This window comes from Phascolarctos cinereus, unplaced genomic scaffold, assembly GCF_003287225.1.
Source record: "Phascolarctos cinereus isolate Bilbo 61053 unplaced genomic scaffold, phaCin_HiC Scaffold_4;HRSCAF=312, whole genome shotgun sequence".
In the NCBI taxonomy this organism is placed as follows: Eukaryota; Metazoa; Chordata; class Mammalia; order Diprotodontia; family Phascolarctidae; genus Phascolarctos; species Phascolarctos cinereus.
In genome coordinates, this window is record NW_027555847.1 from 725,132,808 (window position 1) to 725,152,882 (window position 20,075).

At 55.3% G+C, this 20,075-nt stretch overlaps 2 protein-coding genes across 2 annotated transcripts in view; one reads left to right on the plus strand and one right to left on the minus strand.

Annotated features, from left to right (window-relative positions):
• PI4KA (phosphatidylinositol 4-kinase alpha) overlaps nt 1-20,075 on the plus strand; it is a 136,757-nt gene that overhangs the window by 61,768 nt on the left and 54,914 nt on the right. Inside the window, exon 20 of the mRNA XM_020996373.2 lies at nt 17,076-17,184. Coding sequence (XP_020852032.1) covers nt 17,076-17,184 — 109 coding nt within the window. The remainder of the gene's footprint in view (nt 1-17,075; nt 17,185-20,075) is intronic.
• On the minus strand, nt 1,526-14,575 carry SERPIND1 (serpin family D member 1). Its single transcript, XM_020996374.2, has 5 exons — nt 14,498-14,575; nt 9,584-10,472; nt 6,486-6,759; nt 2,234-2,378; nt 1,526-1,928 (listed from the first exon to the last, which is right to left on the minus strand). The coding sequence occupies exons 2-5, from the start codon at nt 10,461-10,463 to the stop codon at nt 1,737-1,739; spliced, it is 1,491 nt and encodes a 496-aa protein (XP_020852033.1). The 5' UTR covers nt 10,464-10,472; nt 14,498-14,575; the 3' UTR covers nt 1,526-1,736.

A 20,075-nucleotide genomic window follows, 5' to 3' on the forward strand; every position in this document is an offset into this window, starting at 1 on the left:
CCCCATTCTGCTGCTGTGGGATTAAAATAGTAATCAGGGCACTCTTCTTGGTAGAATTTTGCAAAAGTCATCCCCAGAAATCCTGACCATATCAAAATCACTTAGTTGGTGGGTTTGCCAAGGCCAACAAAGATAAAATCTTATCAGTAGAGACTGCAGGAGAGGCCTGGGATTTCAGCAAAGGTAACCGAGCTGTGGGCTAGAGGTGAAGGGCAGGGGGCTGAGGGGCTGTAACCAGACAGCCCAGGCACTTGGTCTTGGAACCACTGAGGCCTCATGCTCCTCATGATCTCTCTTGGGAACTGAGCCTCCCTCCTTAGGGCCATGAAGAGGCGAGAAAACACTCCCTGGCCATGGTTCTCCAAGTCGTGGTTCTCCACTCTAGAGCTGGAAAGGGAGAACAGAGTTTCCATGGACAGGGCTTGGCCCCCTGCTTCCTAATCACCACCTCTGAGCCTCAGCTGGCCAATGAGTGCCTCACCTCAGGCCCACCATGCCATTGAACTGAACATCTGCCATGTGGTTGAGACACGGAGGCCCTCACCCTGATGGTGCAGAAACCCGCTGCTGTCCCTCTGTACATCTGAACCGGCAGCATCATCTCTGGACCCAGCGGGTGCTCCGGCCGACGCCCAGCAGGCACGCTCCCTGTTTGCCCGGGAGCAGCCTGGGATTCCATGCTCGGCTCCATCCCAAGCAATCCACAGAGAGCTCCACCAGGATGCCGGCAGGGTCTGAGCTTCTCAGGCATGGTGTAGACCTGAGGATGGTGGTCCCCACCAGATTAAAGTGCAGTGCAGAAGTGTTCCACAGAATCAGTAAAGACCCAAGGAGAACAGAGGTAACATCACCGTGGGGTTCTCTGAGGCAGGATGCAGCCCCACGTCTCCTTGTGGACAGTTCCATGGTCTCCATTTCTTTTTGGGTGTAACACCCCTGCTTAGAACATACCTAAAAAATTAAGCTTACCATCAAGACTCTTCTTGTCCCTCCCTGGCAAGATGGCCCAAGACATCCCACCACCCGTCACATGCCACGATGACTTCTGGCCACTTCTCAGTCTGTGGTGCTGTGCAGGACCCACGTTGCTGTCCTTCCAGGGCTGCTGGTGAATCCCACAGGGCTGCAGAAATGTGACCCACCGGGATCCTGATCCTGGACTCTTAGATCAGAGGGGTCTGGCTGACTTACTATTGGTGTGCATTAGCATTTAATGGGGTTCTATCAGTGGAGAGAAGGACGAGAGAAACAGGTTAAAAGTGGTTTATGTTTATTGGCGCCTAGAGTGGGAACCTCTTATCCTCTGCATCCCAGGGAGTGACAGGCCCAACCCATACACAGCACTTTGTAGCGGGGCCTTGTAACGGATGCCAGTGTCACGGGGGACAGGCTGTCGGCCATCTCAGCACGGCTGGAGCCACAAAAGGGAAGGAACTCAAGGGCTGAGGGTGGCGCAGAGCAGGGGAGAAGCCTAGGAGTTGGCCTGCGTGAGGCCAGAGCACTAAAGAAACAGGACATCAGATGGTCAGCTCCTTAAGGACACTTTTAATGTATTCATTGACTGCACGCGCAGGCGCTCGCAGCTTCACGAGCTATGGTTGCTTTCACGAGCCCTGGCCCCTGCCTTTGGGGGCAGGGTGTGTTGTGAGAGTGGCATTGCTCACAGATTGCCCTTGGGCGCTGTTGTAAGGAAAAGGTAGCGATCACAGGATCCGGCGGGGGCCCAGCCTGCGTCTCTAAGACTTGCTGGGGTTGGAAACCCGACCCAGGAACAGCAGACAGCTGGTGCGGTGCTCATAGATGAGGAACAGAAAGGGGCGATCGACGATGAATCGAACCTGCGTGGAGAGGGGCATGAAGCCCACAGTGGTCACGGCAGCAGCCTGGGTGCCCTCCTCGTTCACCGTGATGGTGCCTTGGTGCTTGAACTGTTCAGAGAGGAGAGAGGGTCTCTTAATGCCCTGCCTAATCGGGGTAGTGGAGTCCTTAGTTTGGGGGGGGGATCTCCAAGGGCTCACGGACCATCTCCACCCTCCGCTCTCAGGCTTCTTGGGCAGGCCGCTTCTCCCCCCACCCCACCCCCCGGCCTTGTCTCTGCTGCACTGTGCTGCCTGCTGGCGGGCTCAGCAGAGCTGAGTCGCATTGGGGGGCTGAAGAAGGGACGGGAGCAGCAGGCAGACCCCTCAGATCACCTCTGCTGGGCGCTACGGGCGAGGAGAGAGCATGCGATTACCAAGTCAATGACGAGTTTCTGGTCGGATATGCCAGAGAAATCCCCGTTGTGATCAAACAGCTCTGTGATGCCCATCGACTTCAGGGCGTCCACGAGGTTGTAGTTCTTCTCCAGCTTGAACCTTGGCAGGCGAACCTCACGGGTTCTGTTCAGAGAGGGAAAGGAAGTCCAGTGTCATCGCAGCAGCCCATACAGGAGTGGGGTCTCAGACGTTCCGGCTCCCGGGACTGCCACGTGCAAGACCCCAAAACCCCGGGCGAGAAAAGTGCCTGCAGGAAATCTGCACCCCTGCCCTCCCCGGAAAGTGAGCGCCACACCCCATGACCAAGGCAACACGGTGTGGTGGGGATGGGGACAGGAGGCGTGGGTTCAGATCCCATTCTGTTCTTATGATCTGTGCGGATGTGACTTCTCTGGACTAAATGATGCCCAGCGTCTGTTCATGTATGAACCCATGTGATCCTGTGATGTTTCATAGTTTAATATAGAGGGACTAGGGGCCAGAATGTGGTCTGATTGGTAGAGGGAATGCCTCCCAAAGCAGGTTGTGTGTTGTTTAGTCATTTTTCAGTCACGTACAGTGCTGTGACCCCATTTGGGGTTTACTTGGCAGAGATACTGGAGCAGTTTATTTCCTTCTCCTGCCCATTTTACAGAAGGGGAAACTGAGGCAAACAGAGGGAAGTGACTTGCCCAGGATCACCCAGCTGCTGAGTGTCTGAGACTGGATTTGAGCTGAGGTCTTCCTAACTCAAGGCCCGGCGCTCTGTGCACTGAACCACCCTGTTTACCCCACTGCCCCGAAACAGACTGTTACTTTTAGAGCAGTGAGAAGCAGTGTCTCACTCGGGGCCGCCCAGCCAGAATGTGGCGCATCTGCTCGCCTGTCTTCCTGGCTCGGTGCCAGCTCTCTCTCCATTCCTCCATGGCTGCCCCCAAGTCAGTTAATAGATGTTCTATGTGCGTGCGTGCGTGTGTGTGTGTGTGTGTGTGTGCGCGCACTGTGTGCATACGTGTGTGGGGGGGTGTGTGTGTGTGTGTGTACACATCTATGATGTCAGCTCCCTGGCAGGGAAGCCTTTTCTAGGCCCAGAGGCCTGAGGCAGCATCCTCCCCCGGCCCTGGGCTCTGAAAGCACTTTGTAAGCACTGGTGACTTTGGTTGGGGATGCTCAGAGGGGCTGCCTGCTTTTGTCGTGGGGGACACTGGCTGGCCCAGCAGGGACTTCCTCAGTCACCCCTTAGTCTATTCACTGCTGATAGCTCGCACTTCTGTGGGGCTTTACGGTTTACAAACTTAGCTCATTTGATCCGCATAGCGACCCTGGGAGGGAGGGGCTGTGATTAGCCCCATTTTACAGATGAGAAAACTGACTTGTCCAGGGTCATGCAGCTGGTTTGAGGCCTACTTTGAACTCGGGTTTCCTGCCTCTAGGAAGTTGTTTTGGTTTTTTTTTAGTCTTGCAGACTTTTAGTAAAAGTAGATATGTGACTCAGGAATGGTGTGGTTTAGGGGCTAGAGCCCTGGCTGACCCACGTGGGGCCAGCCTGCTGTTCCAAGGAGCTGCGGAAGAAGGTGCCAGCCTGCACTCCCACCCCCTTCACATGCCGGAACGATGATACAGTAATTCTAAACCTCCGTCCTGGATAGCCCCCACAGCTGGAAGGCTAGAAGGCTTGAGTTCCAGTCCTGCCTCAGACAGTTCATGTTCTCCCCATGTCAGCGTTCTCTAGACAAAGGGGATGAGAACAGTGCCCGCCTCCCAGCACCGTTGGGAGGGTTAAGGGAACTATTATAGGAAGGGCTTTCTCCTAGCAGCAGCAGCAGCTGTTGCAGTGAAGGAAATCCTGGTTGCCTGGTTAGTGGAGTTGAGATCAGAAGAGTCTTGAGAGGGGTCCCTAGCCCGCTGTCATTCCTTCCAACTTGGTGAAACAGCCTGGTGGCTGTGGAACATCAGAAGGGAGAGAGACAGGCCTCGAGCCGGACGGCTGGGAGAGAGCTCTCTTCAAGGCTGAAGGGGAGGCTGTTTTGGGGGGGAGGGGCGGGGGGAACACACCAGGGGCCAGACCCAGACATGGAGAGGAGCAGGGTGTGTTTGGAGAATGGCAGGGTAAGAGCAGATAAGGCTGGAGCCCGAGGTCAGGAGGAGTTTGGCCTTTATCTGGTAGGCTGCAGGGGGCGATTGAAAGCTTTGTGATAGCAAGCACCTGAGGAGAATGGTGTTTGGGGGCAAATTCCTTTGGAGAGAGAAAGACCCAGGAAGCACTTGCTGCCAGCCTGATCTGGGGGAAAGAAAGGGGGTCACCAGTGGGAAATAGCTAAGGCTTCCGCTTCCACTGTGGCGAAAGCCCACGAGTGAAGACTGAGGAGACCACAGAGGGGAGGAGAGAGACCTCGCCAGCAGAGCCTTGAGAAAAGATTCTGACGGAGGCTTACAGCTCCCTAGGTGACAGGGACCGAATCATGGCGACAGCTTGTATGGGACACGTTTGTATAGATCAGTACGGTCTAGTGTAGGCAGAACCAGGAGTGAGGAGGCCTAGCCTGGAGTTTCATCTCGGTTTTACCACTTACCCACTGCCGGGGTGGGGGGGGAGCCCTTGGGAGGTCACACCTCTCTGGGGCTCAGTTTTCACATCTTACAGATGGGGGTTGGAGTTTTCTTCCAGCTCCAAAATACTGGGATTTTTTGAATCGAGTGGGGAATATTAGAAATGCCTCCAGTGATGTTCCCTTCTCTGAGGTCCCTGTGAGGACAAGCCTGCTGCTTCCTCCTTTGGAATACGTTTCATCTCTGCGTCATCCCGTCCTTCTCTGTCAGCGCCCTCTCATCCCCGAGGCTGGGAGGCTGCCCAGCACGCTGGCTGTCTGTCTGTGTCCCAGCGGGGCCTTCGAGGCCTGTCCTCCTCCCTCCCCTTACAGCTCCATCCTCTCATGGTGACTGGGTTTATAGCTGTGTCGCAGCTGCTTCCGCTCAGGACGGAAGCCCGAGACGTGCTAGCTGGCGAGAGCTCTCTTAGAGCCAGCCGCTGTACTTCTTGTAGTTCCCACACTGGATCAGCCAGCAAGCCGACTGTTGCTGTGTTAAAGATCCAGTGTCATGGGGAGCGCTGGGTGGTGCAGTGCATAGAGCACTGGCCCTGGAGGCAACACGCCCTCTCAGACCAGAGACTTGACACTCACTAGCAAGTCACTTAACCCCAGTGGCCTCGCTCCAAAAAAAAAAATTAAGTGTTATGGGTATTTTGGTCCATGTTTGGGGCAGGGGCACTTGGGGTGCAGGGCAGACCCCCGGAGAGCTCCCAGTGTGGAAATGCCCTTGGCATCAGTTATGCCTCTGGAGTCTCCAGGTTCAGAGAGTTACTTAGAGGGGAGGGGAGTCGTCTAGTGTGGCCATTAGATGAGACCGAGGCATGTCTGGAACCCAGGTCTTTCTGACTCCCGGCCTCTCTGGCCGCCCTTCTACACTGTGTGGGGCAGGGGGGGGCGGGCGGGGAGGTTTGCTACCCCTCCCTTTGTACACTCTTTGGAGAGCAGAGACCTTCATCTTTGTTTACCCAGCACCTCACTCAGTGCTCTGCATGCAGTAATTACTTAATTACTGTTCGTTGAATTGATTCTCACCCCCCCCCCAATATCAAGTATTCTCTGCCCCAGGGTTAGTGCTGCTGGTTCCTTAGCTGGCCCTTGAGGGAGGGGCCTTCCTACAGCGACCTTCTTAATGTATGGCTTCTAGCACTGACCGGGCAGTGAGACATCTGCTCATCCTGTCCATCAATTCCAATATCGTTTTGGTCTAAATATCACATTTTGTAGATGTTGGAAGCCCCTAGTGAGGAAAGTGCCCCATCTCCAATGCAGATGGACCACAAGGAAGGGCCTATCCGGCCCCCCAGAGCTTGTGGGAGCCAGAGGCAGGCCTTCCCACTCTGAGACTGGCACCACCTCGCTGCTGTCTGCAACTTCCTTTTTATCCTCTTATGCTACTTCAGACGCCAGTGTTGACTGCTGCCGTGGCAGACGGCCTCTGTCCCCATTCCCTCGGGAAGCCCCCTTTTAGCGCAGTTGCTCCGGTCCTGGAGCCATGGCCCCCCGCACGGCCAGCGCTCCCCTGCCTCCCCAGGGCCCTGAAGGAAGTCGACGTGTGCAGCCCAGTGCCAGGCTCGGGGGGGAGCGCTCAGATTGGCCTCAGGGGGGTCCCCCTAGTTCTTCTGGGTGAGCCCTCCTCGCACGCTGCGAACAGTGCCCCTACCTGTTGGTCATGCTCTTCTGCCATCTCTCCACTGCCCGCGGGCTGAGCTGGGCCTCGAGCGCCCTCATGCCCACCAACTTGTGCGGCACCACGATCAGCATGCTGATATCCCCCACGTACTGCAGCTGCAGCACATCGCAGTCCAGCTCCTGGTCATTGGCCACAGGGAAGTTACCTTTGGTTTGCATCATGGGGACCTTGACCACCTCTCTCTCATTCAGGCGGAAATTGGCGTTATGTGTCATTTCCACTGAGAATTTGTTCACCCAGGTACCTGTAAATTCAAGGGAGAGGGGCCATCAGAGCAATCTCAGGCGATTGTTCGGAAATGCGAAGGGAGCCGGTGGGGGGGGGGGCAACTGGAAGAGCCCTAGCCTGGTGGGAGGGCCGGTGTGTGACCCTAGGGAGTCCCTCCCCCTCTCAGAGCCTCAGGCTTCCTCCCTTTTAATGACGATGATTGGACGGGCTGGCGTTCTGGGGAATGCTGTCACTGAAGGCTTAGTCTTTCCTTGTGGCCAGCCAGCAAGGTCCAGGAAAGAAACAGGACTGCACTTTGGAGCAGGGCCGATGCTAGCCTATGTCTCCCTCACCACCTGCCTCTCTCTGAAACGTGTCCTCGTCAGCTTTGTTTGCACAGACGCCAGCTCTCCTGCTTTACGTGGCCTGTGCCCGTGCTCTGCCCTCGCCCAGACCGCTGTGCTGCTCTGGGCACGCTCGTTCCCAGCTGTCCGCTAGGCCCCTTTCCAGGGACAGAAGGCAAAAGGAAGTTCGCCTGCTATCTAATCAGATAGGCAGCTTACAGCTGGGCCTGACCTTAGCCCTCAGCTGCGTTTCCTTCTCTGGTTCTGTGGGCAGATTTTGGAGCAGCACGGGCTTGGACCCTGACCCAGCATCTGCCCTGGGGACTGGCCACACACGCCACACTGATCACCCAAGGAGAGGATTCCTGCTTTCAGACCCCAGGGAAGAGCCGCCAGTCAGCTGAACCTCCCCCTCCAGTTACCCATCAAGCACCAAAGTGCCCAGCTCGCTGACCCCAGTGCCTATGCGCTCCCTCTCCATTGCTGCTCCTTGAAAGGGCAGCCTTCCTCAGGCCGTGCCCGGCAGTGCCTCTGCCTTGTGGCCGTCCTGCTGTCTGAACACCAGGAAGCGGTCCTGGGCCTGAGGGCCAGCTCCGGCCCCTGCCTGCTGTCTCTGGGACTCCCAGGGATCCAGGAAGGCCCCTTCTTTGTGGAGGGGCTTGTCTTCCTGGCACTACAGCCTCACAGAGCACTTGAGAGGACTATAGCTCTTGTTATAGAAAGCTCCCTGCCTCACAAAGTGACCCATCATCCCATGGGCACAAAACACTAGTTGGATCTCTTGAGGCTTAGCCCCCTTTCACTACTCAGTGTCCATGCCCTGGGAGATAATTGTGTTTTGCCTTCAGAAACACTGGCTTTGCAGCCAGGACACCTGACTTCACATTTGCTAAGACACTGGACGAGCCGTGAACAGGAGCAGATCACTTAATCTGTCTGAGTGGGAGCCATTCCCCAACTCACCAATAACCAAAGGACCTCAACAGGCAGTGTTCAAAGGAAGAAAGCCTGGCTATCAATAGCCATACAGAAGAAGTCCCCAAATCACTCATAATTAGAGAAATGCAGTTTTAAACCACTGCGGCACCAGCGCACTCCTCTGAGATTGCCTGTATTCACAGAGAAGGAAAATGACAGCCTCTTGAGGGCCTGTGGGGAAAAAGGCACGTGAATGTGAACTGGTCCAGCCATTCTGGAGAGCAGAGTTACTAAATTGTGCGTACCCTTTGACCTAGAGCAACCCCTGCCAGGCCTGCTCCCAGAGACAGCAAAGAAAAGATAGGTAAGGGTACACAGATACTGCTCTTTGGAAAACAAGAGGTACCCAGCAATTGGAAAGGCCAGACAAACTGTGCATGCTGTTGTGCTGCAAAAAGAGATGGAAAGGGGAGTTTCAGAAAAACCCTGAAAGACTTCGATGAACTGATGCAGAGCAAAGTGAGTAGAGCCAGCAAAACAGTTCGTGCAGTGACAAAAACGTTGTGAAGACAGGTGGCTTGGAAGGATAAAAGGAGCTCTGATTGATGCAGTGTCAACTGTGATTCCAGAGGACTTATGATCCGGAGGGTCACCCACCTCCCACAGAGAGGCAGTGGGTGAGGGGCAGCTGGGTGGTGCAGTGGGGTCAGGAGGACTTGAGTTCAAATCTGGCCTCAGACACATAACACTTACTAGCTGTGTGTCCCTGGGCAAGTCACTTAACCCCATTGCCTAGCCAAAAAAAAAAAAAAAAAGAAAGAAAGGCAATGGGTGTACTCGAGGTGAGGCAGGAGGTTTTGGAGACAGCAATGGAGAGAACTGTTTTTCCTGACTGTTGTTAACAAGGGCTTTTTTGTGGGGTAGGGGCAGGTTGAAGAATGAGAAGAGAAAGGCTCATTAATTGAAAAATGAATTACATTAAAAATTAGCCTCTCAGAGCCTCTAGCTCTCAAGTATCTTAGTATGGGGCTCCTGTGGGTGCACTCCCTTCTCAAGATTATTGCATAAAGCGTTGGGCATGTGGGGTGAGTTTTTGGTTTTTAGTGACCTCTGGTTTCACTGGTACAGGGAATTCCCAGGGAGGACACCCCCCCCCAATTCCGGGGGGGTTTAGTACCTTCCTCGTGACTGACTAGTGGTCTTTGAGAATCGTTTGGGAAGGGGCAGCTAGGTAGCACAGTGGATAGAGCACCGGCCCCAGATTCAGGAGGACCTGAGTTCAAATCCAACCTCAGACCAAACACTTGACACTTAGTAGTTGTGTGACCCTGGGCAAGTCACTTAACCCCATCGCCTAGCCAAAAAAAAGAAAGAGAGAGAGAAGAGAATCGTTTGGGAGTCAGTGAAAGGAGAAGCATCTTACCCAGGAGAGGCCAGAGGCCCAGGTCTTCCCCAGTCTGAGGCTGACCCTGTAGCCGCTGCACTGTACTGCCTCTCGGTTGTTGTTACTGGAGTGGATGGAGATCACTCCATCCCAGCCCAATCCCTGCCCAGTCCTACCCCTGCATGCTGAAAGCGTGAGAGGAGGCCCCGTGTTACCTTTAAAGTAAATACAGTTCAGAATCATCATCTGTGTCACGGGATCTGTATTCACCAGGGCGTCCTTTATTAGGCCCTTGGTGACCTTCAGAATGTGGTCGTTGGCTTTGGCGATGAAGGCAGGCTCTGAGAAATCAGCAGGCTGGGCCTCGGCAAAGTAGTACTCCCTCATCTTGTTTTTGAAGTCCTCCCGGACGGGGATTTGCCTCTGAACGTAAAGGTCGTTCACTGACCGCAGAGTGTAGCCAAAGTTCCTCCTGAAGAGGCGATGGGTCAGCTTGCGGAAGAGGTTGTGCACGGTCTGAGTCTCATATTTGCTGCTGGCATTCACAAAGTCCTTGAAGTACAAGGCGGCATGGACCTGCTCGTGTGTGCCCCCCCTCAGCCCCAGGGAGATCATGCCCATGGCCGTGGAGATGCCCACGGGCGCCAGGAGGATGTTGCCAGCGGGGTCGGCGGCCTCCTTCATGGTCCTGTACAGGCTGAAGGCGAACTTGGCGTTGAGGAGGTTGAGGCGCTGGATTCGACTCTTCCCTTGGAACAGCTCCAGGATGTTTCCGGGTGGGGCCTCTGGGTCCGTGGGGGAGACAGCATCAATGATGTCGATGTAGTCGTCCTCATCGCCGAAGATCTTCTCCAGATCCAGGTAGTCGTCCTCCTCCTCCTCCTCCACCAGCAGGTCGTTTGTTACTGTGTTTTCCTTGTGGAAGTCGGCGGGGAGGAGCGGCATGCTCAGGTTTGTGGGGTCCAGCTGCCCCCACCTCCCTGCGGCCGAGGGGGATTTTGCCCCATTCTCCAGGAGACCTGCTGGCTCCCTGTTATTCCCAGATGCAAGTGATGTGACTAGAGAGAGGAGGAGGAGGTGGAGCCCGAGTATCATTCTGAGACCCTGCCACGGGAAGAGGAAATGAATCAGTTAGCATTTTGGTTTCAGGCTATGAATGCCCCTCGACCTTTGCATGAAAATGGAGGGTCAAGGGCAGTGGGCTTGGTGCTGGAGGACAGAGCAGGCCGCCATTCTGACAGCACGTTTTTCAGAGAAGGAAACTGAGGAGCCTGGCGCACTTTCCGTGGTACCACGCTGCCTCCCTGTTTTATACTAATGCCCTCCTCTGTGTGCACCCACACTTCCCCATGGCATGGAGGGAACCCTGGGTTCTCAGAGGCTGGGCCAGCAGGGCCGCCCCACCAGTTCAGACTGTGCACCTGACTGCGAAGGAGCAGTCTCACTGAGATCTTCTCCCTGTGATGAGCCAGGGCCTTGCCCACCATGGCCGCTTGACGAGTGGTCATGGCCCAAGTGTGCTTTTCACTGAGGCGGCCGTCCTGGGTGCGTCGAGGAGAAGATGTCTCCCCGCTGCCTCCCCTCACCACCTGTGTCTGCCTGGGGACTCTGTTGCCATTAAATCCAGAGCCAGAGACCAGCCTTCCACAGCGCAGGTCACGGAACGCTTCCTGTTGAGTTCAGCATTTATCAAGCACACACAGCCTTATGTTCCCCTTCCAGCCCCACTTTTAATTCTAGGCAGCTGGGCTGGACGCTCAGGTAAATCAGTATGTGTTGTACAGGCCTGTGTGGCGGGGCTGGCCTGGTGTTCTGTGCCCCTGTGCTAAATGGCCTCACTGTGGCTTGCATTTAAAAGGTTTGCCCCTTGTCAGCTGCTCTGGCTCCCTCCTCCTCGGGATCTTCCTGTTTTCCTTTGGGTGCTCACAGCATCCCCTCCTCCTCTCCTACTGTGCTGTGGTCAGCTGAGCAGACATTCATTGTTGTGCAGAATTCGGGCCAAGGTCAGGAACGCTGGTCAAAGTGCACGTGCTTCAGTATAGGGAGGGTGATCACCTCCATGCTGGCTGCCCCTGCCCCAGCTGCAGGCCCCACACTCACCTGTGTGGGCTTAGACTTCTCACAGCTCAGGATTCCTTCCTTCCTTCCTCCAAGCATTCCGCTCCCTTCACACACACACACACACACACACACACACACACACACACACACACTCTCTCTCTCTCTCTCTCTCTCTCTCTCTCTCTCTCTCTTCTTGGGACTTCATTCCCCATAGGGCGCAAGCAGGTCTAGAACTTAGGTAACCTCTCAGCCTCCTCTGTTTGCCTCAGCTCAGATCTTCCAGGAGAACAGACCCAGCCATCCTGGCCCTAGCTGAGGTCCTGATCCCCCTACCCCCACCTGCCCCGCCTCCTTGGGGAGGAGGCTATCGGCCAGGAAATAGAAGTCTCGTGAAAATAATGGCTGATTTCTCGTGATATGGTGTTTTTAGAGCCCAAAACCTCTATAAGGAGGTGCTGCTGAAAGCCCCCCGCCCATTTTTGCAGTTGAGGAGGCGGGAATGTAGTGATTACCCAGTGTTATACCATAGGTGAGCATCCAAATCAAGGCCTGTTGACCCCAAGACCACCGTCCTTCCCCCTGGCACCGCCGCCTCCAAAGGCTGGGAGGAACCTGCTGGGGTAGGATTCTGGGCTGCTCCTACCTGCCGCTGTCCAGTTGTACCAAGTCGTCATGTAGGGGATACTGAGGCAGAGGCCTCCAATGTTACCCCTTCCCTGCCCCCTCTGCTCCTCCTCTCCCTGGGGTCTTTTCTTCCCCAGCCAGTACTTGCACTTGAATGTTATTTTTTTGCTTTTCCTTCAGAGGTGGATTACAGGCCACTTGACTTAACTCTATACGAGGCACCCATGTTTCTGTATTAACCAAGTAAAGAAATGCAGGTCCTGCTTCAGCCTTTGAGAAACGGCCTGGTAGCCACTTAGCAGTTTCCTCATTGTAAAAGGGGCTGGTAGCATGTCCATGAGAAAAGGGCTGCAAAAGTATGAGTTATTTGTATTAAGTTCGTTTTCTACTGACAGTTAGATATCATTTCCTGCTAGTGAACCCCACATTTTAAAAGCCACAGAAGAAGGAAGTGACTGAGGCAGTTGCTTCATGGTAAATTTATGAAAGTCCCATTTATTGAAAGCGCATTAGACTAGAGGCTAGAGGCCCTGGTTCAAATTCCTGCCGGGCCACTTGGTAGTTGGGTACCCTAAGACAAAGCCTCAGCCTTCAGCCCTTTGGAAAAGGAAGGGGTTGGATGGGAGGACCTGCAAGGCCCGTCCATCTCTAAATGAGGGCTTCTGGGAAGCCAGACTTCTTGAGGCAGGCTGGAGGGATGGCCCCAATATGAGAAGAATGCAGTCATCCCGAGGAATCTCCTTTCGTTTGAGCTTCCAATCTCTGAGGAAGGCAAGGCAGAGAAGGGGAGTGACTCGGAGAGCTAGGGCCTTTGTTTAGCATTGCTGTGTGCCCAGAGCGCCCCAGGTGATTGGGTCTGCACAGGGGCTCAAGGGGGTCTCCGGCCCCCTGGCCAGGAAGGGCCCTTTGCGGCCCATCAAAGAGGAAACAGGGGAGGACACTGGCTGTTTGTTTGCCTGGCATTTGGGCTGCGTGGGTGCTGCCGCCTTGGAGGCCAGGCTGCGGTTAACCCTGTCGGCCCGTTGTCTGAGGCCCAGCTGAGCAGCGTCCAAAAGGGCTCCCTCCATCCACCACAGGGATTGGGGCATCCCCACCCCCCACCCTAACCCCAGGAAATTGTTCATCCTTCCAGTACCGAATGGAATTTAGAAACTTCTTAATCCTTATTCCTGGGCTGAGCAACTGTCAGCCACATTTGTTTTCAGAAAAGGTAACCCGAGAGCCATTTTAAAGAGAGCCTGTACTTTTGAAGGAACTGAGTCTTGAGAGCCTAGAGACTGACCCCCATGGCCACTTCTGACTTTTTAATCCAGCAACAGATCCATAACAAAACATCTCTAAGAAATAGTAAATGGTCTTTGGTGATCTGGAAACCTAGTGACCCATCTTTTGTCTTCATTAGGCCCTGAGGGCCTAAGTGTGTGCTTGGGTGCAGGGAGGTCTGCTTGGATTCTGGAGGCCTGGGTTCAGAGCCCAGGTCTGCCATTCACCTGACAGAGGCCTGTGGACAAGTCCCTGCCTTTCCCTTCCCTGAGCTGTTTCCTCATCTCCAAAGTGACCTCAGGGCTGGGAAGGCCCTTAGCAGTCTGTCTGCCTGGTTTCTTTTGCAGATGAAAACCCCCCAGACCCAAATCAGGGCAGTGACTTGTCCAAGGTCTTGAATGTTTGGCCCCTGTCTGTGACTACACTTCGCTAGACCATCATGAAGGTCCAGCCTTGACAGAATCTCAGCAGGGGAAGGGGCCTCAGAGGCCTCAGTTCCTCCGGCTTTGGGGAGCTCTTGTTCAGAAGCTGTCCAGACTCCACTGGCTTCTTTGTAATATCCCCTTTTCTCGTAGTGCTTTCCTCAGGGCCTAAGCCAGACAAAACCAGTTCCTTTCCCCAAGACTGTCAGGTCCATTGTCTGGCATAAGCCCCCAGAATTCCTTCTACCGAGACTAGATGACCTGTTAACATCAGACTGGATGGCTGCTGAGGCCCTTCCAGCTCTCCTGTTGGAGTTCTGTGCTGCCTCTCCCCACCCCCCCGTGTCCCATCCTGCAACATCACCTTCCAGAAAGACAGGGAAACTGAGGCCCAAGGAAGGGATGCCCGGCAAGTTGGGGAAGAGGACGACACCCAGTCCAAGCCCTGTGTTTGCCAGAAAGGGAAAAGAGACTTTCCCCAAGGCACCCGGTGAGGGGGCGGAAGAGGCTGCACGGGAACCCGGCCTTGGTGAGCCCAGGCCCTGGCGTCCTTTTGTGGCCTCCCGGCGTCCTGCCCTCATGAGAGGAAGGAGGGGCCTGGATGGGAGGCGGCCCGATGACAGTGAGCGTTCAACGCTTCTTCCATCGGCCACGCTTTGACCCCAGGCCCTGCCAGGCACATAGTAGGTGCACAGTACCTGCCCAGGCCCGAAGAAGACAAGCCTGCGTGGGAGCGCAGGGACGGGGAGCCAGGCTTACCTCGGTGCTCCTGAGCTGACGAGATCTGCAGCCTCTGGCGACCAGTCCAAATGTGAACTCTGGGGCCGGGCTGGTGCGTGTTTGCCAAGGCAGATAGGGTCCAGATCAAACACCCCTGAGTGCCTTTGTCAGCAGAAACCACCCTCCCCCTGTGTTTGCCCTGGGGCTGCCTGCATGGAATGTTTGGAAGGCCCTGGGTTCTGGATGCTTGCCTGGCTGCCCTCAGCCTGCTGGGAAGCTCGTGCTCGGAGGCCTATTCCAGAGCCAGGGAACCTGGGATCTGCTCCCCACTCTGAGTCACTGCTCTTGAGGTGTCTCTTCCCTAATGGAGGGGTTGTAGGCTGTGGTCCAGAACCCTCCATTGTCCCCTCTCACCCCCTGGGTCTTAGCATGGTAACAGTCGACATTCAGAGCCTTCCCCTGTTTACGTTTATAGCCTTTCCCAGGTTGGCTCCAGCCAGCTGGCCTTTTAGAAACGATTCCTTGTGTCTCCAGGCCTTTGCCTAGGCTGTGCCCCCTGCCTGGAATGACCTCCCTCCTCACCTCCATCTGGCATCCCTGCCCTCCTTCAGAGCTAGGCTTCAATGCTGCCTCTTAGGGAGGCCATCCATCTACCAATGACCATGTGTCTTAGGCAACTAGGGGGCACCACAGGGCACAGAGCTCTGGGCCTGGAGTCCGGAAGACTCGTCTAAATGAGTTCAAATCTACCTTCTGATGCTTTCTAGCTGAGTGACCCTGGGCAAGTCACTTCACCCTGTTTGCCTCAGTTTCCTCATCTGTAAAATGAGCTGGAGAAGGAAATGGCAAACAACTCCAGTATCTTTGGCAAGAAAACCCCAAATAGGGTCATGGAGAGTCGGATATGACTGAAAAAAGGACTGAATATGACTTTGTATCTACATATATTTGCATGTATTATTTTCCCCAGTGGATAGTAAGTGCCTTGTGGGTAGGAGCTGTTCATTTTTTGCACTCATGGGGGCAGCTCGGTGGCACAGTGGATAGAGCACTGGCCCTGAAGTCAGGAGGACCTGAGTTCAAATATGACCTTGGACCAAACACTTGACACTTACTAGCTGTATGACCCTGGGCAAGTCACTTAACCCCAATTGCCTAAAAAAAACCACCAAAAAAACCCCCCAAAAAAACATTTTTTTGCACTCACCACAGGGCCTAGTATTTAATAATGCTTATGGATTGATTGTGTCCTCATAATGCTTCTGAAAGAGAAGGAGGTGATTTTTCAGAGATTAGCATCTCCGTTTTACAGGTGAAACAGCTGAGGTCTAGCTAGGTTAAAGGACTTGCCCACAGTCCCAGAGCTAAGCAGTATCAGAACCAAGCCTCATACCCAGATCTGAGCCCAGCCCGCCTCCCCTTTTCACTCACGGCACCGACACCAGGCCCTGTACATCCAAGGTGCTCAGTCCACGTTTATCGAACAGAATGATGCTTTGGGGAAGAGATCCTGCTGGCCCCTTGAGGCATGCTTGAAATTGTAGGGTCACAGTGGGCCTGTTGCTGGAAACACCCCCTCAAAGGCACGTGCCTCATGGAATCAGAGCAGAGGGCCCTCCGCAGTTAGAGCCAGAGAGGACCTCGAAGGTCAGTGGGGCTCAGGCCCACCGAGGAAAGTGGTTTACCCAGGTTCACCAAGGCGTGCCAGAGCTCAGACAGTTGCGGGCCCATCGGCCGCCCAGGGAGCTGCTTTGGGGGATGGGCTCGGGGCACGGCCAGTGCACATCTAAAGGAGACTCCGTCCCTAGGACCGTGGCGGTGCCTGCTTCCTCTCTGGCCGTCCTCATTACCTGACAGTTGGGCCGGGTGTTCTTGAAGCTCCCCTCCCCCCCCCGAGCTGTGTCATTCTGGGGTTGGCCTCTCTAGAACCCTCTCTGGTCTGAGATTCCCGTGGCAAGGCCTTCTTCTGTATTGTCCAGGCCTGCTGCAAATGTGCAACAGGGAGTTTATCTTAGGGGGATAAGTGACCACGGAAGGAGGCCGCTTTGCCCCGGTCTGGTCTCTCTGGCAGATCACCAGATGATAATGCACAGCCAGGAGGCCCCGCTGATGCTGTTCCCCCATCGGACTTCTCTTCTATCTAGTGTAACAAGTATTTATTAGACACTGCATGGAGCAGTGGAAAGAAAATGGGCTTTAGAGGCACCTCTGCCACCTGTCACATGTGGAGGCTTGGGCCAACTACTGAACCTCAGTTTCCTAGGCTTGATGCTTTGTGAAGTTTCTGGACCTCTGTGTCAGGTGCTGTAGACGTCTGAGCCAGCTGTTAACGATCACTTCCCCAAGAGACATCAAGACAGAGTGAGAGGGCTCTGTGTCTGGGAGAGGGTCAGGAGTGACCTCCGACCCCTCCCAGCTGGGGGATGCTGGGCAAGGAAGCCCCTGTGCCTCTCGTGACCCAGGCACCTCTGTGACTAGAGGCAGCCGTCTGAGTTGGGCAGGTGTGGTGCCCATGTTCCCCTGGCTGTCCTTCTCCAAGGTTTGGGCGGCAGGACCATGTTGTAGTTGGGTTTTCTGAACCTCCTTTTTCTGTTTCTCTCTGTCCTTGTCCCGTTAGCTCACACGACGCTTGCTCCCCATCAAGAAGGCCAAACCGAGACTTCAGAAGCTTTTCCGGGATTTCTGGCTCTATTCAGTGCTCATGGGGTTTGCTGTGGAAGGCTCAGGTAGGCATGCGTGCTTTGGATGGGTCTGCGGGTCCCACACCTGTGGCCAGAGCATGCCCAGCTTCGGCCTCAGGTGGGTGTGAGTTTGGACACGGAAAGTTATGCTTCTTTCTCCACGGGTCCTGAGTTTTTGGTAGATGCTTTATTTCCCAGGTACGTTGTTGAAAGGTCTGAATGTAGTGCCCCGTTAGGGCAGCCCTGTGGGTCTTCTAGACAGAGCCCCGTGGACCGTTCCTCACCTTGGCCTGGGGCTGGAGGGTGGCCCTGCGCTTAGTCCAGTGAGGAGACCCCAGCAGGCTCTGGGGAGTGAACCCCACTCTACAAACTTAGCAGACGGGGTGATGAGCCAGCTTCTGCCGGCTTGACGGATCCACAGTGGGAGCTGTCTGTAGCAGACAGCGGCACCCCCAGGCTCCCACGTGCAGACTCCTTTCTCTGGGCAGGCGAGGCCTCCGGGCCTCGTTCTCCTCCAGCCTCTTGGTCGTGCCTACCTCGTGCCCTGGTGCCCCTGCCAGGATGGGGCGTGTTCCAAGTCTGGGGCTCATATCCTGAAGACACCACACAGAGCCCCAACCTCAGGTTGTGACCACGTTTCATGAGACATCGTCATGGTTCGGTCCTGTCCGACTCTCTGTGACCCCATCTGGGGTTTTCTTGGCAGAGGTACTGGAGGGGTTTGCCATTTCCTTCTCCAGCTCATTTTACAGGTGAGGAAACTGAGGCAAACAGGGTGAAGTGACTTGCCCAGGGTCACACAGCTAGGAAGTGTCTGAGGCCAGACTTGATCTTGAGTCTCTCTGATTCCAGGGCAGGCTCTCTGTCCCCTGCAGCGCCATCTGGTGGCCCCACCCTTAGACTTCACATCACAGGTCCCTTGTCTCCTCCATGACATTTGGGAGCTGTCCTGGACGTCGGCTTTAGGATGGTAGCTTCCTACAGGTGCTCAGCAGCATCTCTTTCTGATAGCTTCCGTTTCAGGAGGTGACGTTTTCTGAGGTCTAATTCTAGAGGGGTCTCTGTTAGGAACCTAGAACCCTCCCTCTCCTGCCCCGCTAAGTGCTGGCAATGACAGGAGCTGGCTGATTGATCCTCCAGGACTGTTCTATGAGCCTTTATCTGTCATGGCGGGGTGAGATGTCCTGCCCCATGGCCCCAAAACTGCTCTCCCAAGAGCCCAGGCGAGTCCCTTCAACCCTGCTGGAGGAAGTCAGTGAAGTTTTGGGGCAGAGATAGGCCCCTGGGGTCGTTCATCGCTTCTCCTGAAAATACAGCTGGGGGGCTGGAGGGGGGTGGGTTTAAGGAGCTCGCATCTTCTCTGTCCCGAGGCACGCGTCACAAACTCTCCGAGGCGCAATGCCAGGGTCAGAGGCTGGGCCTGTTGGTTTGGAGGAGGGCGGCATTTGGGGTGAGATACGAAGTTCTGCTTTGGATGCGGTGGAGCTGAGGCGCCAGCAGGCACTCGGTGTTGTGGGAGTGGAGCCTGAGAGGGAGACTTGAGCTGGATTCTTCCTCTGTAGCCCGTCTTTGTAGAGATGGTCACTGAATCCATGGGAGCTGACGCCATCACCCAGTGCAGTAGCACAGAGGGAGAAGGGAAGAGGGCCCAGCACAGACGGGGACACCGACAGTCAGAGGATGTGATGTGGAGGAGAGCCAGGAGAGCCGGTGTCCTGACAACCCAAAGAGGAGGGAGGATTTCTACTTCCTTCCTTGAAGAAGGGAGGGTGATGGACAGGGCTCAGAGGCTGCAGAGAGGTCAGGGAGGATGAGGACTGAGAAGGTTGTCGAATGAACAATCCCTGGGAACTCTGGGGAGAGCGGTTTCGTCTGAACAATGAGGTGGAACCCAGGAGGGCACAGAGGGTTTAGGAAGGAGGGCCCCGGCATAGACGACTTTTTCAGCCTTGCCAAGAAGGGGTGGAAGCTAGCTTGTGGGGTGACGGGATCTAGCGAGGGCACTTCAGGCTGTGTGAGACTTGATTGTGTTTGTAGGTATAGAGAAGGAACCAGTGATGCAGGAGAGACTGCAGACAGACAGATGATCAGGGAGGAAATGTGGTCGAGGAAACGTGACATCAGGGCCATGGGAGAGGAGGAGGGTGCTCTCGGTGAATGGCCACCATTTTTAGGGAAGCACAAAGTCCGTCCTTGCTGAGAGGGCCAGGGTCGGAGTGAAGGGGCTGTGGGACGCTTCTGAAGCCTTGCAGGATGGAGTGGTGCAGAGGATTGATTAGGGAGCAGTCGAGCTGAGGTTGCATCAGTTAGTAGGGGCCTCAGTCAAGGTGATTTTGGCATTCCCTTCAGTCCCATTGAGCTTGGCCAGGTGTGAGCGGAGAGGGTAGTGTAGACTTGAAATGATTCCCTAAGAGGTTAAGGTCCTCGCCCCAGCTGGGGTGGTGCCTGGAGTGGGACTGAGGGCCGGCCAGAGTGGGCTTAGGGAATGATGGAAAGGTGGGCCGGGATGAAGGAATTTGGGCGTTTTTGAGTGTAGACACCCTGGGCCTGAGGGAACCAGGGCTAGGCAGGAGGGCGGCTTGCCCTGGCATGTCTGGCTAGTCCTAACCCTGTCCGGTGAGCCTCAGATGCCCACGTCAGGCTTTCCACAGTGAAAGGATGACCCCTGATTTAACTTGGATGGCTCCTACTCCCTCTGGTGCAGGCCACAGTTGCCTTCATGACATAGTGGCCAGCTTTGGGCTGCTGCTTCGTCTGGCCAGGCTTTGGTGTGAGTGACCACGGTCAGCCCCGGTGGGGCTGACTCTTCCCTCTTGTTCGCCAGTGAGCGATCCTGGAGCAGGCAGAGAGGTGGGCCGGGGAAGGAGGTCAGGAACTACCGGCCTGTGTTCGCCCCACTGCCTGAACCCTCAGGGCGAGTGCCAGGCTGGACAGGT